The sequence below is a fragment of the Bidens hawaiensis genome, unplaced genomic scaffold, assembly GCF_021521415.1.
Source record: "Bidens hawaiensis isolate Kalapana, Puna unplaced genomic scaffold, B.hawaiensis_p1.1 tig00000512_1, whole genome shotgun sequence".
NCBI lineage: Eukaryota > Viridiplantae > Streptophyta > Magnoliopsida > Asterales > Asteraceae > Bidens > Bidens hawaiensis.
Genome location: NW_027491033.1, coordinates 2,266,977 through 2,286,234, shown reverse-complemented (window position 1 = coordinate 2,286,234; position 19,258 = coordinate 2,266,977). Strand labels below are relative to the sequence as shown.

Here is a 19,258-nt window from a genome sequence, read left to right as displayed (position 1 = left end):
TAGAGTTGAATCCTGCCCGATGATACTTGTGGTACTTCATTAAACACTAGGCATACCCGGACCATCTTTATTAATGAATACCTTGCCCGATCTCCAAATACTTGGTTTCTTGAGCTTGGTTAGCCTAAAGCTTACTCGGAAGTGAACTTTACTTGGCTATGAAGAACAAACCTGCTTGATAAAGTGATCCTTGCCCGGACTTGCATATATTAGTGAACCATACCCGGTAATGCACTAGTTTGCAAACCCTGCTCGGATATTCACTAAAGAAGACTTAGTGAAGATAACTCTGCCTGATAGACAAAATATCGTACCCGGCTAAGTAAAAGCATGCTCGGAGGTCTAAGGTGTGCCCGGATCCATACTTAGCGAATTCTGAGGAGGTTGAGAAGATTCCAATCTTCCATATGATCAGTTTTGTGTCAAATCTTGACTCAACAGATTCCAAAGCCTCTTTGAACTTTCCTTTAGAAAGTGGAGGGATTCTTGAATTCCTATGAACATATGAGTTGATTGTAATTAGTTTCAAGTTCCAATTTATTCCACATAAAAATGAGCACGTCGTACGAGGGACTTAAATTTCATTCCTTCAAATTCTACGAATTTAATGAAACGAGTGCTCAGTAACCTTACACTTGCAAGGATTTGAACTCACTGCCTCTTTTTTAGAGGGGCAAACACCATATGTTATTAAAAGAAGGAACTTCCAACGGTAAATAAATTTCAGGTGCTTAAGATGCTTATAGGGATGTTAATGGCCTGGGTATATGTAATCTTAGTCCCTACCCAGTTGTACGTGGAATCATTTCATGGAAAAGTCATAAACCATGTCGATTATGATGGCATCATATATTGTTATAATGCCACATGCTATGCAATGCTTCTAAGTAAACCAATTAGCCCACTAACCCATAAACTATGACTGGCAACACTTTGAAGGAAATAATGAAATAACAATGGCAATTGGCAACCAACAAAACGTAGGTGAGCATGGATACGTGCATGGTTAAGGCACCTATATATTTTATAAGACTATTGCGTTGAGTAAAATGTAATAGACTATATTCCACTTAGTGAAGATAACTCTGCCTGATAGACAAAATATCGTACCCGGCTAAGTAAAAGCATGCTCGGAGGTCTAAGGTGTGCCCGGATCCATACTTAGCGAATTCTGAGGAGGTTGAGAAGATTCCAATCTTCCATATGATCAGTTTTGTGTCAAATCTTGACTCAACAGATTCCAAAGCCTCTTTGAACTTTCCTTTAGAAAGTGGAGGGATTCTTGAATTCCTATGAACATATGAGTTGATTGTAATTAGTTTCAAGTTCCAATTTATTCCACATAAAAATGAGCACGTCGTACGAGGGACTTAAATTTCATTCCTCCAAATTCTACGAATTTAATGAAACGAGTGCTCAGTAACCTTACACTTGCAAGGATTTGAACTCACTGCCTCTTTTTTAGAGGGGCAAACACCATATGTTATTAAAAGAAGGAACTTCCAACGGTAAATAAATTTCAGGTGCTTAAGATGCTTATAGGGATGTTAATGGCCTGGGTATATGTAATCTTAGTCCCTACCCAGTTGTACGTGGAATCATTTCATGGAAAAGTCATAAACCATGTCGATTATGATGGCATCATATATTGTTATAATGCCACATGCTATGCAATGCTTCTAAGTAAACCAATTAGCCCACTAACCCATAAACTATGACTGGCAACACTTTGAAGGAAATAATGAAATAACAATGGCAATTGGCAACCAACAAAACGTAGGTGAGCATGGATACGTGCATGGTTAAGGCACCTATATATTTTATAAGACTATTGCGTTGAGTAAAATGTAATAGACTATATTCCACTTAGTGAAGATAACTTTGCCTGATAGACAAAATATCGTACCCGGCTAAGTAAAAGCATGCTCGGAGGTCTAAGGTGTGCCCGGATCCATACTTAGCGAATTCTGAGGAGGTTGAGAAGATTCCAATCTTCCATATGATCAGTTTTGTGTCAAATCTTGACTCAACAGATTCCAAAGCCTCTTTGAACTTTCCTTTAGAAAGTGGAGGGATTCTTGAATTCCTATGAACATATGAGTTGATTGTAATTAGTTTCAAGTTCCAATTTATTCCACATAAAAATGAGCACGTCGTACGAGGGACTTAAATTTCATTCCTCCAAATTCTACGAATTTAATGAAACGAGTGCTCAGTAACCTTACACTTGCAAGGATTTGAACTCACTGCCTCTTTTTTAGAGGGGCAAACACCATATGTTATTAAAAGAAGGAACTTCCAACGGTAAATAAATTTCAGGTGCTTAAGATGCTTATAGGGATGTTAATGGCCTGGGTATATGTAATCTTAGTCCCTACCCAGTTGTACGTGGAATCATTTCATGGAAAAGTCATAAACCATGTCGATTATGATGGCATCATATATTGTTATAATGCCACATGCTATGCAATGCTTCTAAGTAAACCAATTAGCCCACTAACCCATAAACTATGACTGGCAACACTTTGAAGGAAATAATGAAATAACAATGGCAATTGGCAACCAACAAAACGTAGGTGAGCATGGATACGTGCATGGTTAAGGCACCTATATATTTTATAAGACTATTGCGTTGAGTAAAATGTAATAGACTATATTCGTTTGCTTCGCATAAGAAGGTTTAGTAAACATGATCGTGTTTAATTGTTTGGTTAGTTAATGTTAAATTACATACGTAAATGAATGTATAGTCAAGTGGTAAAGCGACAGAGTGAGAGAATGTTAGAATTATCTTAAATGATAACAATTTGAGAATGATGATTTTGTATACTTAAGATATTTTTTTTTCTTAAGCGGCATATGCCTTAGATATATAATTCGATGGAAGTTGATATCTTAAGGGACTAATTGTAAATGTTGTTATTGAGTCGGTTTGTTGTCACCTTTCTTCTCTTCTATAAATCACCGTCAACATAAATATACGTGAGAGAACAAGGAAATTAATCACTAACATCGGACCAATTAAATCAATCAAATGAAGCAAACATCAATCTTAATTATTATATATATATATATATATATATATATATATATTTATAAATGAGAAGTTTGGTGCCGCTAACCAGGTGCGACACCAAACTTGCCCATACCATTTTTCCTTTCTATTTTAGTATTGGTAGCATAGTGAATGTACGACCTAACGTCAATTTTTGTTTACGTGACAGAAATAGACTGAATTCGTCTAAACTCACTGCATCAACGTCCGGGAATGACAATGCTAGAGCTTTGATGCCATTTGGTTTTTTTGTTCCGGTACCATAACGAATATAACGAAAACCGACCATATGCGAATTTCTTTTTTATTTTTTGTTTTAATTCCGGTACCGTAGAGAACGAGAAAAAAACTAACCAAATTTGCGTAAGTTAGTGCCTTTTGTTTTGGTTCCAGTACCACCGTAACGAAAACCGACCAACTGCCGTTTTTGTTTTTGTTCTGGTATCGTAAGAAACTCATTGAATTCACGTCGACTTATCATCTCAACGCTCGAGACCGAAAACGCTTGAGTTTTATCATCACCCAGATTTTATCGGCCTGCCCGGCATAACGCGCCGGGTAAATTCCTAATAATAATCATGATTCATCGTCAACATCAAATATATAAATTCTAGGAAAATTTCATTCAAGTATGTATTATAATTCATTTGTGATGTTTAAATAAAATAAAATAGTGATTTAAAACTATTTGGTATTAGGTTGGTGGTGATATAACTAATTATAAAAGCAAGCAACCACAATAGCAAATAAAAATATATATAAATCTTGAATGGGCAAGAATAGTGATTGATCTTGCTAGAGTCTATTAGCAAGATCAATCGGGTCAGGGGTCACAACACAAAACAACCACAAGGATGGACTCTTGGTGCATCCCATCATCTTTAGTATCTCCCACTTTTGACTTCAAGAACTCCATGCCCTCGTCCTCAGTTTTTCCTTTTGGTATTCTTCATTACAATAGTTAACAAATACATATAATGAAAAACTAAACCCTACATATTACAATTTTGAAGCATCAAAATGGCCAAAAAACCATAAAAAATAAAAAACCGAAAGTAATACAACTTTTGAGCAATCCATATGGCCAAAACCAAAACAATAAACCAAACTAACAAGCTCGGGCCAGATTTACATATTCAACAAAGAAATAAAAATTCGGGCAATCCTTTTGGTCAAATAATATAAACAAAATTTTGACAAAACTAATGTTGTCCTAAAACTTTACCTAGATCAAAAACTTCAACAATCTTTAAGTTTGTGATGTAGACCCGGTCAAAAAACCGGTTTCGACTCGTATGTTGTAACTAAGGCTCTGATACCATTGTTGGGTTCCAGTGATAATCAATCAAAGGTTTAACGTTTAAACCCTGTTTTAATTATAGTTTCATAATTATTTAATCAAATTAAATATTTTCAAGAACGTAGTGGAAAATTAAACCAGTAATCATTACTTTATGGAACCATACAGGATCCGGTTACTAACAATATGAGTACGATAAGAAGCCAACCAAAGTAAACATAAATCTAAACTGACAATATTTAAGTTATCTCGGTTAATAAATAAACAACTGAGACACCGAGGGATAACAAACTTCCCTAGGTACACGAATGAGACCCGGTGGTGGCAGTGCATGGAGGCAGCCGACAGCAGCGGTGGTCAGCGACAGTGGCTGGACGACAGTAGACAGCGACTGCGCGATGTAGCGTCAGCGGCGGTTGCTAGTTTCCGACGAGCAGAGTGGTCGACGGTGGTGGAGTGGATGAGTTGAGAGAGAGAGAGAGAGAGAGCGCTCTTTGGTGGCTAATTGTGAGTAGAATTAACGAAAAAAATTTACAAGTAGAGTACATTGTGAGAACCCATTTTATCTCTTTAGCCCAAGTCAATCATGTGATTAAAATTGGGTCTCACGATTTACTTTACTTGTAAATCATGTAGAATAAATTGTGAGAATATATTTCTCTCATGTGTAATGCACATGATTAGATTTAACGAAAAATTTCAACTAAATTACTATCAAATGACGTAACGTAAAGGAGATTTGAAACATGATGCATGTTTTATGGGGGTTTAAAAATAAAATAAAAGGTCGGTAAGTAAACCGTTTAAAGGATGTTATCTTATTTGCTGCTAGTGCCAATTTGAGACCATCATCGCCAACAATGGCGTCTTCATCATCTGTTCACATTGTTTCTCCTAATTTTCATCCTTATCATAATAATCATAATAATAATCAATCTTCTTCTTCAGTGCGCCATGTATCTTCTGTTCCTGCTTCTTCCCGCAGGCTTGCTCTCATCCAGCTCGGAACCGGTAACTAATTATTATTATTATTATTATTATTATTATTATTATTATTATTATTATTATTATTATTATTATTATTATTATTATCTATCCACCGGTTTAAAAATCACAACTTTCAGATCAAAATCAGCACCTACTAATAGTATGCCCCAATGCCCAATCTATTTTATTTTAATGCCGACATGGTACTCTACATACATACCCATTATTATTGTTTAACGAATCAGAACAAAAAAATAAAACACTGTGAATTCGAAATCTGAATAATATAAAATGGAGAGAAGATGAGCTTACGTTGTTGGGCTGAGCCATAGCTTGGATTGACGATTAGATCAGGCTCAATAATTTGTTGGAACTTGAATTCAGGTGGATACTGGTGGTTATTCAATTTGGGGATAAAATTAAACCCTAATTTTATTTCTATAAGATGGCAGAAATGTGGCAGCCACAGGTCCACACCTTTCCATATACTTTTATATTTGCTCTTTTTTTGTCTAGCAAAGTTGGCCACAACTAAAGCGGTGCATTGTTTTAATTTAATATAACAAAAGTTTAACTAACCCACCACCTCCATCTCCGCCTCACAGCTCCACCGTAACCCTCCCTTTCCGTCTCCGCCTCTCACCCACCACCGCCACTGCCGTTACCCCCCCATCTCCACCTCACTGCTCCACCCTTATTTTGCCACCGTCATCACCCATTCTCGGTTTTTGCTTATTTGGTCTTCTAGCATTTCATTTTCTAGGCGATTTGTTTTGAATGGCATTAGTTTGGAGGTTTCGCTAGTAATGCCCGCCAGGTGTTTGATTAAATTCCAACACCAAATTTTATTTTAATTTCCTTTGTTTCCAAAAACAAAAAAAGTTTTAATTTCTTAAGTAATTTATGAGGGCCTGTGGTGGAGAGCCCGGTCCTAGCTCGGGCACGGGGATTTGGCGTTGCCCCTTTAAAAATTTTCATGTTTGCAAAGATGGTATCCGGAGATACAAGGGGTACTCTAGGTTACTCATGCATTTTCAGCGGGATCACTTCAATGTAAAGTAAATGAGAGATCAGTTAAAGGAGCGTCTTGCTTCAGACTTGGAACTCTACAATGACGTTGTCGAAACCTTGCGCTTGCTTAAGAACTGGTTATGCGGGGAGTGCATGGCCCTGCATGCCTTGAATAGGCCTTGTCTGCACGGAAAAGAAGTTGTTACATGCACCCCATGTGCAGGAGGCGACTTTGATTTTATTGTGGGGATCCCTCATCCCCGCGATTCGCAGGTGGAACTTGGGAGTGGCAGTCTGAGACGTTTGTGGTAGATGTCGCTCTCCTTGAGCGCGTCCTCGCCATTCCTATTGCCACTGTCAAGAGTATCCCGCCCGCGTGTCGCATGGCTTTTGCCCAGGCTTTGTCAGGGGGCTCCGTAAAGTGGTGGATGCCCCGAGGTCTATTGAGGCTTGGTTTAAACTTTTGTTGTTGCCTCGTTGCACGTTACGTGTTGTCAAACCGGCTACTAGGCAAGAACGAAGGTCCGGTAATAGGAAATCACTTCAATGTAGCTCCATTATGCGGGCTTTGGCTGTTTGGAAAGATGGGGCAGGTTTAGAAGAGTTGGTGCTACCGCTCCTTGAACTTCCAGTGATGTGGGATTGCCAACATAAAGAAGAGGGAGGGGGCAGTATCAAGCAGTGCCTCCGGAAGGTAGCGGACGGCCATTACACAGCGGTGATCAAAGTCCAGTGTTCATCCGGGGGTCGCGCCTGCCGGGGGGATACTTTGAGAGCATTGATTGATAAACATCCTGTGGTGGACCCCCCGACCATGCCCTCCGTCGTGCCATCGGAACCAGCCTTGCAGGTGGACGGTGATTGTGTGTTGGAATGTATTAAAACCTTCCCGAAAGGTACATCTTGTGGGAGGGATGGTTTGCGGGCCCAACATATTTTAGACGCTTTCTGTGGCCAGGGGTCTCCGACCGCCTCCGGGCTCTTAAAGGCCATCACTGATGTTGTCAACTTGTGGCTTGTGGGGCTTTGTCCAAAAGTTCTAGCGGAGTTCATTGCTTCGGCACCGTTGACCCCCCTGTTGAAGCCTGACAATGGAATTAGACCCATCGCAGTGGGGGCCATTTGGAGAAGATTGGTGTCGAAAGTCGCTATGCGTAAAATAGGGAAAAAGGTGGCTGCTTATCTAGGGGATTTCCAATTCGGGGTTGGGATCCCTAATGGGGCAGAAGCGGTATTGCATAGTGCTAACAGATTTTTGAGCGCGTTTCATTCTGACGGGTCCCTGGCTATGCTCACTGTTGATTTTTCTAACGCCTTTAATGAGGTGGATCAGACGACCCTTCTCAGGGAAGTTAGCTGCATATGTCCATCCATCTTCCCATGGGTCTAGTTTTTATATGCTCGCCCCGCCCGGGATACTCATATCGGGGCTTTTACTGGGGTGCAGCAAGGGGACCCCCTTGGCCCTCTTCTTTTTGCGTTGGTCCTTCATCCGCTCATCCTTAGGGTGCAGGGGACCTGTTCCTTGCCCTTCCATGCTTGGTATTTAGATGATGGCACTATTATTGGTAAGGCTGAGGAGGTCGCTAGAGCATTGGGCATTATTCGCTCAGAGGGGGCGTCTCTAGGGCTTAGGCTTAATATTCGAAAAACAGAGGTTTTTTGGCCGTCATGTGATGATTCGAAGAAAGTGTCGGGTTTATTCCCTGGAGAGATTAGCAGGCCTGCGATGGGAGTTAAACTCTTGGGGGGAGCGGTTAGTCGGGATGCAGGGTTTATTCGGTCTTTGGCAACTAAAAGAGCTTTGAGGGCGGTTGAACTTATGAAACGCCTGCCGGACCTGAGGGACCCCCAAATTGAGCTCCTTTTGTTACACTCGTGCATGGGGGTTGCTAAGTTAGTGTTTGGGCTCCGGACCTGTCAACCTGAACATGTCAAAGAGGCTGTGTCAATCTTTGATGCGGGCCTGCGGGGGGGGGGGGGGAATTGAAGATATTGTTGTGTGTGGAGGACCGCATTTTGGGGACCTCCAGTGGAGGTTGGCTTCCTTCCCTATGCGTTGCGGAGGCTTAGGAATTTTCTCGGCTGAGGATGTCTCCGCATATGCATTTGTGGCTTCCAGGTCTCAGTCGTGGAAATTGCAGGACCACGTCCTGCGAAACGCTGGTGTTACGGGGGTAGATCCTGACTACTCTTTTGCACTTGGTAATATTGGAACAACTCTCCCGAACCTTGATATAGGCGGTTTTACTGATAAGGAGACCGCCCCCAAGAAACCTCAACAAACCTTGGCGAGTGCTCTTTATGGTAAACACGTACATGATTTGGAGGAGCGATTCGATATGACCCCGAGACAAAAGGCAGTTTTAGCTTGTCTCAAGGGGGCTCATGCCCAGGAATTTTTGACTGTTGTGCCCATTGAAGGTCTTGGGCAACGGATGTCGGCAGTTGAATACAGAGCCATCCTTAAATACCGGCTTATGATTCCCCTTTTCCCTCCAGATGAATTATGCCCCATTTGTAAAAAAGCTTGTTTGGATAGATTCGGTGAGCATGCCCTCCACTGTAAGGAATTGCCGGGATTCAAGTATCGTCATGACTGGGTTATAGATGTGTTATGGGATGTGCTTAGACGTGCCGGGATCTCAGCTAAGAAAGAGGCACCTGTTAACTTTTTGACTGATCCGCGTGAGGGAAGATCTACCCTGCGTCCTGCGGATGTTCTTGTGTTTGGCTGGGCAGGGGGTAAGCATGCGTGTGTTGACCTCACTGGGGTGTCCCCGTTGGTGGGGCTGAGAGACAGTGGCTTCGTACCGGGACAGGCGGTTTTGAGAGCGGAGTCTAGGAAGGTTGCTAAGCATGAGACATCGTGTTTGGAGAATCAGCACGTGTTCATTCCATTTGCCTTTGACACTTTTGGATCCCTAGCTCCCGAGGCGGTTCGCTTCTTGGAGCGGGTGCAGAAGGTGGTCCACAGTGACTCGCAGAGCCCGAGGAACCAAGGATTTATATTTAGTAGAATAGGCTTTGCGATTCAAAAGGGGATAGCGGCGCAGCTTGTTGCTCGCTTACCCATTATCCAGATGTAGTTCGGTTTGTTATATATAAAAGGATCAATATATATTCATCTATAAGATGGATGAAAGTTTTACGGGAATGATTTTAGAAACAAACACCCCAATGGATCCATTTTGAGACTTGGAGTTCGGGTCAAAACGTAACGGGTTTCAGATCGACACAGATTTCGGAAAACACGGCCCGAACCCTGTTGGGTCGAAAGCTGTTCCGACTCGAACCCCGATCCGACCCAAATATCTACGTGACCCGAACTCGGCAAAACTAGTTTCGAAAGAATTCAAAACCATTCCACATGTCATCAATAGCCTTTGCCTTTCGGGTGTGCATCATTTGCTTTTGGGCTAAAACAAAACAAAAAACCGACACTTCGGGTTCTGAATTTTTGAAAACCATTTGGTTTTGGTTTTTTCTGTTTCGTTTTTTAGGTTTTGTCATTTCAGCTTGAAAATTCTGGCCCAATTGATTATTATTATTATTATTATTATTATTATTATTATTATTATATTTTTGCACTTAAATGTTAGTGTTAAATAAAAAATAAAAATCTATAAATGCGGCTGGGTTCGGTTATAAAAACCAAACCTTTGGTATTCGTTTCAGTTTCATGCACACTCCAGCCACTTACAAAGCAAGGGGTATCTGTCTTGTGTGATGTTAGAAATGTGTAGTTTTCACGCTGCAAATATTAACCATAATCTTTGATTTGAGCTCTAAGTTACTGGCTTCAGAAATCAATTGTGAAATGTTAGTATAATTATTACTTTTTTTTCTTTGTCCTTTTATTATGTGTCAGCTGCATATATTATTCTATATGATAGTATGTTAATAACTAGCCTTATTTATTTGATGAATCAAACAGCTATACCTCAAACACAGTTATTCAGTGCAGGTGCATCCACATTGCTAAAACCTGAAAATACATCACAACCTCTCACTAAAGAAACCTCAATAGATTGGTCAAGAAAGGATAATAGAAAACTGTTACATGTTGTATATCGTGTTGGTGATTTGCAGAAAACAATAAAGTACACCCCTTTTTGTGCCAAGTTTTCTTTTAAGTGACGCATGCTTGCGGTTGGAAGTTTAATTAATAGTACGTGTTTATTTGTTTAGGTTTTATACCGAGTGCTTGGGTATGAAAGTGTTGAGACAACGAAACATACCAGAAGAAAGATATGCAAACGCTTTCGTGGGATATGGACCCGAAGAGACTCATTTTGTTATTGAACTTACTTACAGTACATCACCTACTTGAACTTTATTACTGAACTTCATTTTTATTTGAAAATTTTGCACAAATGGTCCCTGTGGTTTGATCATTTTGCAAGATTTGCTCCCCAAATTTTAATAGTCCAAATATTTGTGAGAGGGTTGCACGTTTTATTCCCACCGTTAATCCTAGTTACTTTTAAACAAATAACTGATTCATTTGCCATTCATGTGAAGGTAATCGTGTCTTTTCAAATTTGAAACCCTAGTAAAATCAATGGTTCGGTTTAAAAACCAAAGGTGATGAAGTCGACGTTAGGTGGTGTTTGAAAAACTATTATATTAGGTTTCCAAACTCATAAATGTTTGGACCAAGTTTGCAAATTTTAAAATTTGGGGAGCAAACTTGCAAAATGATCAAACCACAGGGACCATTTGTGCAAAGTTTTTTTTTTTTTTTGTTATTATTAAGTTACGTCATTGCTTGGGCTTTCATTTTCTAACAATGTTTATGCAGATTATGGAGTTGACAAGTATGACATTGGAACTGGTTTTGGACATTTTGGAATAGCAGTTGAGGATGTAAGTTAGTTATTTTCAGAACCTGGTTCCGGTTGTGTCTAACTGTAAATGAACCTGCTTGTGTGATTAGGTAGCTAAAACTGCAAATCTTATAAAAGCCAAAGGTGGAAAAGTAACCAGTGAACTGGGCTCAATAAACGCCTTCATTGAAGATCAAGATGGTTACACATTTGAGCTCATTGAGAGGAAGAGCCCTATTTCTGATCCTTTATGTCAAGTGATGTTAAAAGTAGGAGACATTGACCGGTCCATTGACTTTTATAAGCAGGTTAACCACCCGCATACAGTTAATAAATTTATAACTAACTTTTCGGATGTGTCATGTGTGGAGTTGTGTTTTGAAGGCATATGGAATGAAACTTATTCAAATAAGAGATGAACCTGATAACAAGGTGATGGATGCTTTTGTAATCTGCGGCTTATAATTATTAAGAGTTTTGAGATTGTATATTGATGTGAATATGCAATGGTTTTTCAGTACACGAAAGCTGTGATGGGTTACGGGTATGAAGATGAAAGTGCAGTGTTGGAATTGACATACAATTATGGTGTCACAGAATATGAAAAAGGAAATGGCTATGGGCAGGTGAATTAACTGTTATGACCAATGTTTACCGACTTCTTTCAACACCAAAATGTTTGTATGAACGCTGTTTTTAAGTAACAACTTATGTAATTCAGATTGCAATAGGGACTAATGATGTGTATAAGACTGCACAAGTTGTTAAACTGTTTGGCGGAGATATAGTGCTTCAACCTGGGCCCCTACCGATCATAAACACAAAGATAACAGCCTGTTTGGATCCAGATGGTTGGAAATCGGCAAGTTTTCTGTCTTTCTTAACTGTTTTATTGAAAACCAATAAACTTTTTTCACTTATTTGGGTATTATCGTTGAATAAACCTGATGCCAAGGATAATCAAATAATATTAATTATATATAATAAAAATAAATAAGTAAAATGATTGGTTGTTAAGAGTTCTTAAATTATTTGGAAGTTTCTTGAAATGATAGTAGTCATATATGTATATATATATATATATATGCATATATGTATATGTGTGTGTGTTGTCATCTGTCATTGGAATACTTCTATCGATTTCTAATTCTCTAATTGTTTATTTTGCTCTTATATTTCCATATCCCATACTGCAGGTCTTTGTCGATAACGTTGATTTCATGAAAGAACTAGCGTGAGGAAACATGATTGATGTAGGATCCAAGCCGCTATCTATAGAGTTTGTATTTCAAAATCAATGTCATACCAATTTGTGAAACTGAATACATACCACTCCACTCTTATTCATAAACACAATCAATCACACTATATATATATATATATATATATATATATATATATATATATATATATGTAAACATAATCCACTCACTGTAGAATTTCGTCCTGCTTGCATTGCGCACATATAATGTATATACGTGTGAACCCTCGGGTGGGCAAAAGTGAAATTGCACTATTTTTGACGTTATTTTACTAATCTCGTGAAAATAACGTTAAAAGTGGTGGAAGGTTAATTAGGCATCATGTGGTGGCGTTGATAGCCAGAAGACAAGGGTACATGCACCAATCGGTGGTGTCCCTATGGTTGAGTGTTATTTGCCTTATGTCTAAGGCTTGGTGCAAAACTATTATCGAGCCCGGGGTCTCACTGGAAGCCGCCTCTCTATTCCTAAAGGGTAGAGGTAAGGCTGTCTACATCTTACCCTCCTTAGACCCTACCATAGCTTTGCTATTGGTGGAATATAGTACGATGATGATGATGTAGAATTTCAATCCCAAATGTTGTTATGTAGAACTTGCCATATTAGCTCTGCAATTCAATAAATTTCAATCCATCTGTTTCTTCCACGGTTGTCATGTTCTCATTCGGAACAGTTGGTGGCGGTGGACTGGTGGTTGCATAGCGAACCGTCAACGGCGACCATCTGTCGTTGTTGCCGGGTTCTGTTTCGGAACCCTTGGTAGTGGCAGAGTGGTGGTTGTGAATCGTCTGGGCGGTGGTGTGGTGGTTCAGTGGTCTACATCACTGTGGCTGGCTTCGTCTTTGTGGTATAAACTCTATAAATCACCTGATTCTTTACCATTTCCGACCCGCCATCAGTCGTTGCTGATTCCGATTCAGAGCCCTTGGTGGCGGCGGTGTGGTGGTACAACGGAGTACTGGACAGATGTGACCAACTTCGTAGGATGTCGTTGTTAGACTGGTAACTGAGCCGGTCGGAAAATTAGCTAACTGGTAGTTATGTTAAGACATGTGGATAGGGTTGGAATAATTACAAGTTTCTTTCTTAGGATGCGTACAACAAAAATTACTTTCAACTTACATGCTCCATAGATAACTGTGTTGGGTGAGTATTAATTTGGGGATGCTTATGTTTCATTCAAACTTTTTTTGTTTTGAGTTTTCATATAAAGCCAAAGCTTTTTGTAATTACTATGAAGATCACTACATGTACAATTGTTGGCTTACTTTTCCATGCCAGAGTTGATGAGGCTATAACTTTGATTCTACAAAAGTTCTTATACCTAAAATGGTTACATTTGAGCAATAAAAAAAGATTCTGAGAAGAGAAATTGCATGTGTTCCGTGGATAGAGAGGCGACCCCGCAGGTAAGCCGTCATCCGTTCAGATTTAGATCCCGTGGTGGCGGTGGTGTTGTGGTGGCAGTTGCCTTTCGTGGTTGTCAAATTATGCTTATCGGTTTGGTTCTAAGGGAGTGATGATGATTGTCTATCAGGTTTCAAGTTGGAACTTTTGGTGACGGTGGCCAGGGGCGGACCTATTAGTGTCCGAAGGTGGGCAGCCGCCGACCTTAAGTTTTTTACTTTTAGTGTTATATATACGTGAAAATCCCGAGCGCCCCCCATAAAATTTTACAATCGCCTCCTTTGAGTTGAACTTTCGAAACCTACCACTAAGATGATGATCTCTTATTTTGATAACTTTTGAAAATCCGGCTATTATCCGACCGGGGTGGTGAACGGACTGTTAGAAACCATGATGAAGAAGAAGACTTAATAATATATAAATGTAGAGTAGTTGTTTTTTTTACTTTTATGAGTGCAATAAAATATGTGTTCCAAAGTATAACTATAGAGTGACACGTGCACAACCACTTTACTCATTTTACCTTGTGGATTATCAATAATTTAAAATTTTAGTCAATGTAAGACCCTCCGCTATGGGGCGCCGTGGAGGGCTACCGTGGGGCGCGAAACACCATAGCGGGGCGTGGTTTGGTCGTGGGCGCGGTGCTGCCCAGCGTTGCAACGGCCGACGCGCTTGGGATTGTTTTGGTGGGCCCCCCTTTCAACGGCTACATCCTTTTCTTCAAACCAGTCAACCACCATGTTCCGACCAATTTCCGGCATGGCCTTAGAGCCGAACACGAGGGTGGAAACGCCGGTGATAACCATGAGCTCCGGCACACCTTAATTTATTTGGTGGTGGATTAAGATTATTTGAAGGTGGTGGTGGATTAAGATTATTTGGGTGTTCCGACCATGAGCTCCGGCTATAACCATGTTCCGACCAATTTGAAGGTGGTGGTGGATTAAGATTATTTGGGTGTTGAAGAAGGAAGATATGTTGGTGTTGGCTAATGGTGAATGTTGGTGGGTGTAACATCATACTTTTGGTTATAATAATAAAATAAATTTCGTCTATTTTATAGTGGGTCGTTATCGGTTTAGATAACTAGAATATGAGTTGGGCTAGTGTTGGGTTATATGGATATGGGTTATGGACTTGGGTATGAAAGAAAGAAGGAAAGACCATGGGCTTAAGCCCATGATCCCATAAATATATAAACCATTATCACCACTTAATTCCTCATTTACACATATCCCTTACAACACCCAAAACACACACTTAAGCTCTCTCTCTCTAGTCTCTCTCTAATCGAAATAACCAAGGAAACCGATCCCGACCCAAGGTATGATAGTATTTTTTTGTATGAGCTTAAATCCGTTAGTTATGGTCACAAAACGACGAGCCGACACCGTTAAACCGTTTAAGTCGCGAGATCCGGATGGAATCGGGTATAAACCGAACCTAAGATGAGATTAGGGATCACCCTAGCTCAGATCTGGATCGAACGGGACGAAAAAGGGTGAAAATCAAGTTAAAACTCGTTTTTTCCGGCGAATCCGCGGTTTTCCGGCGACGAAGCCGGAAAGGCGGCGCCGGAAAAGGGGGAATACGAGGTAAGAATGTCAGGAAATGTTCTGACATTCCCTGACCTAACCCTAGTTCGCTATGGAAACCTAACGAAATAAAAGGTGATTCGTTAGTTGATTCGTATAAGGGGGCATAACGAACTAGCTGTAGTTCGTGTCTGATTCGTTAAGGGAAAGGGTAACGAATTACCCTTGATTCGTGATAATTAGTTCGTTAAAGGAAATAACGAATTAGAAGGTCCAATTCGCTACTTGGACCGGTTCGCTATATGGACTAATTCGTTAAGGAGTCCAGTTCGTTAAAGGGTTCAATTCGTTATAGGAACCAGTTCGCTAAGATAAGCCAATTCGTTATGAACCAGTAACGAATTAGAAGTTTAACGGAATGACAATAACAGTCCCTGGACTTAGAAAAGAATGATTTAATTACAAAGAAGCCCTTGGTCTTTAAGTAGCAAATTATTTAATGATTCAAAATCCTAATGGAAAATGTGTTAAGACAGTTAATGAAAATTAACCCCAGCCAGGGGCTCTGCCCGTTGGACCCCGCTAGGGGCTGCCTCCCCTAGAACCCCACTGCCAGGAGCGCTGCCCCAGGACCCCCGTTCGTTGAGGGTAATAATTAAACTAGAAAGACGATATGTGTAGTGATAGTTTATTGATACGTATAATTATTATACAGTTAGTCGTGCACAACTCAAGAATGGAATAACCGTAAACGGTGAACGCAACCGCATTGAGGTGAGTTTCTAGCCCCACTTCCTTGTTATGTTTTCGGGGCTGTGTGCATACTCGATGTGATAGTGAATACACTTACCTTTGGTGGTAAGTGTATGCCTTGTATGATTTATGTATGACGATTGCTTGACGGTGCGTGAACGATCTTCGGATATTGCATGTGCCGTCAAGTGTTAGTTAAAGGTATGATTGATATGTATGATGTATGAATGACGTATGTATGAATATGTATGATGTATGAACAATATATGTATGAAATGTTGATGGTACGTGAACGCTCTTCGGAGATTGCACATATTGTCAAGGAAGGTATGTAAATGACAGGTATGTTATAGTAGTACGAATATAGGGAACCGACCCTAATAGTATCGGCGAATGAAGGGAACCGACCCTAATAGTATCGGCGAATGTAGGGAACCGACCCTAATATTATCGACGCATGTAGGGAACCGACCCTAATAATATCGGCGAAGGTTATAGGGTGGAATGCTCTTTAAAACGTATATGTATGAATGAAAGTATGTATGTAAGTATGAAGGAAAGAATGAAAGTACGTATGTATGTAAGTATGTAAATAAATATGAAGTATGTACCTTCGGGTGCATATGTCAGTATGTGAATGTTTGGTATGTCGTTTGATTAACTAGAACTCACTCAGCGTAGCTGACTTTTAGTATGCACGCAGGTGAGTAGAATGAGGCAACTTGCTTGAGGGGAAGCACATGGCATGGATTTGAAGACACTGGCATCTCAATGAAGTGTTATGTTAGGATGATTTAAAAGACAATGTTTTATATTTAAATAATTTGAATGCCCATTAAAACAAGAAAGGATGGTTATGTAATTTAATGGTTTGAATGTTTCAATATTCCGCGAATGTTTTTATTAACTCTGATATAATGAACTGCGTTTATGAGTAAATCCAACGTTAAAGTGAGGCACCGGTAACGGGGCCTTACAGTGGGCCCCACTCCTTAATTTATAAAAAAAACAATTAAGGGGCTTCGAAGGCCCCGCACCATAGAGGAGCATCTTTGGGGTGGGGCTTTGAAGCCCCCAGTGCCCACGTGGCGCTGACGTGGCACTGGGGAGGGGCTTCGAAGCCCCTCACCATAGAGGATGGCCTAATATATTTAATGAAAATAATAAAAAGAAAGGTTCCTCTTTGAATTTATAATTAAAGTTAATTTTCTTTGTATATGATTTTCTTTGTGATCTTGTTTATTTATTTATGGTGGATTGTTAAAATTATAATTGTACTCTATGAATTTAATATGTGCAGTTAATTTGCTTATCACGTTGTTCAATTAATATATGTGATAATTTAATTATTGATCTGAATGAGAATCATGGTATATTATTAAAATTTAATGATTTATTTCAATGTAAAACATGTGTTATTCGTTACATAGTGAAAAGATTCCTCAGGAGTAAAGTTGGAGAATCATCTTCTAAAATTTCTCATTGAACCGATCAGACAAGATCGAAAAATAATTATTATGCTGCGATAGTCAAACGTCCTTTAATAATTCCCGCCCCACCATGGAAAATTTTTCTAGATCCGCCACTGACAGTGGCTGTTTTGTTTCCCAACTATGGTCGTCCGTTTGCTTGCTAAAGGCTATGATAATTATGTATCTGAGCCTAAGGTGATGATTGTCTGTCATTACCAGGTTTCTATTCGGACTCTTGGTGGCGGGGGAGTCGTCATGGCCGTCATTTTTGATATATCTATAGATAAATATGCATTTTGTCTCCCTGGTTTATATCACCCTGAGAAATTAATCAATACTTTCTACTCGAGCTCCATCGCAAACTATTTACATTACAATTACAACCCAATAAAAAAAGAAGGGTTCTAGTAGAATAGAAAAACGATGTCGAGCCAAGAGCACCTTCATTCATATATAAAATGGTGGATGTAAGAATAAGAATCCACAACGGATCGTGTCCTTCAAGTCGCACGTTGCCTTTTGAATCCTTTTTCTAACTAAACTTATCAAAATTAGAAAAAAACCCTTTTCCCCCTTTTGATTGTCCCTTCGATTGATTGTATAGTATCCACATTCTATGGGTTTACCCCTGAAAAAGATTTTGCGAAGTTTGGACCCCTGTTTTTCTCCGGCGGGTTCCTCTGACTACTATCGTCAGTTGACCCGTCGTTGACTGTTAATACAGAAGGGTAATTTAGACATTGCACTATTTATCTCCCCTGATTCAATAAAACCCCCGATTTAAGGTTTTTTTTCCCTAAACACCCAAATACAAACCAACCGTTCGAACATTGAACCTCTAATTTTTCCAATCACCGTTGAAATCAAACGTCACCTGCACACATCGCAATGTCGACCTCGTATTCTATTGGGCCGGACAGTGAGTATTGTGACCCGTACGACCTATATAGTAAGGTTTTACTGTTTGCTCAACATTTTGGTTTTTTTGCTTGATTGTTGTTAACGGGTTGAATGTTGTTATAGGTGACAATTATTCACATGCGTTCACCATAAAACTTTTCCATGGAGGGTATTTCGCTACCGAGGGGCATCGAAGATACGAAGGGGGGGGGGAAGATTACTTACGTTGATGAAGTTCAAGTTTCTGAATTTCGTACAAGTTTGTTGCTTGGAATACTTTGTAAGTTACAATATGGTTGTGGTACAGCTTGTTGTTTTCATTACAAACATCCGCGTATTAGTTTGGACTTGGGTTTAAAGCCGTTGGTTGAAGATTATCATTTTCAAGATGTTTGTGATATGATTAGAGGTAGTGATGGTATAGGTACTCACATTGTTGAGATTTTTGTAGAACATGGCAGGACTAGTGGTACTGAAATTGTGGTCTATGATTATGGATTTGTACCTGGTTTTGGTTTTGAAAGTGTTCATGAAGTGAGTGGTCAAAGTGTCCATGAAGTGAGTGGTGAAAGTGTCCATGAAGTGGGTGGTGAAAGTGTTGATGAAGTGGGTGGTGAAAGTGTTGATGAAGAGAGTGCTGAAAATAGTTCTAGTGAGGAAGATGATGACAGTTATGATAGTGATCGATCAGATGAAAGTGATCCTGAGTATACGGCTGTCTTTCAAACACCCTTGGAGGATGTA

General features: G+C 39.8%; 1 protein-coding gene across 2 annotated transcripts; it reads left to right on the top strand.

Moving 5' to 3' along the window:
* Positions 1-5,184: 5,184 nt before the first annotated feature.
* LOC143631226 (putative lactoylglutathione lyase, chloroplastic) lies at positions 5,185-12,556 on the top strand. Of its 2 annotated transcripts, none has more exons than XM_077100052.1 (9): positions 5,185-5,366; positions 10,291-10,456; positions 10,545-10,669; positions 11,158-11,222; positions 11,293-11,490; positions 11,567-11,614; positions 11,701-11,808; positions 11,904-12,044; positions 12,379-12,556. In XM_077100052.1, exons 1-9 carry the CDS (start codon positions 5,216-5,218, stop codon positions 12,418-12,420), a joined length of 1,044 nt encoding a protein of 347 aa, XP_076956167.1. In that variant the 5' UTR covers positions 5,185-5,215; the 3' UTR covers positions 12,421-12,556. The 2 variants fall into 2 exon arrangements, with proteins under 2 accessions (XP_076956167.1, XP_076956173.1); XM_077100058.1 differs by lacking the exon at positions 5,185-5,366 and adding an exon at positions 9,856-10,204 and having other exon boundaries at positions 10,250-10,456.
* Positions 12,557-19,258: the final 6,702 nt, after the last annotated feature.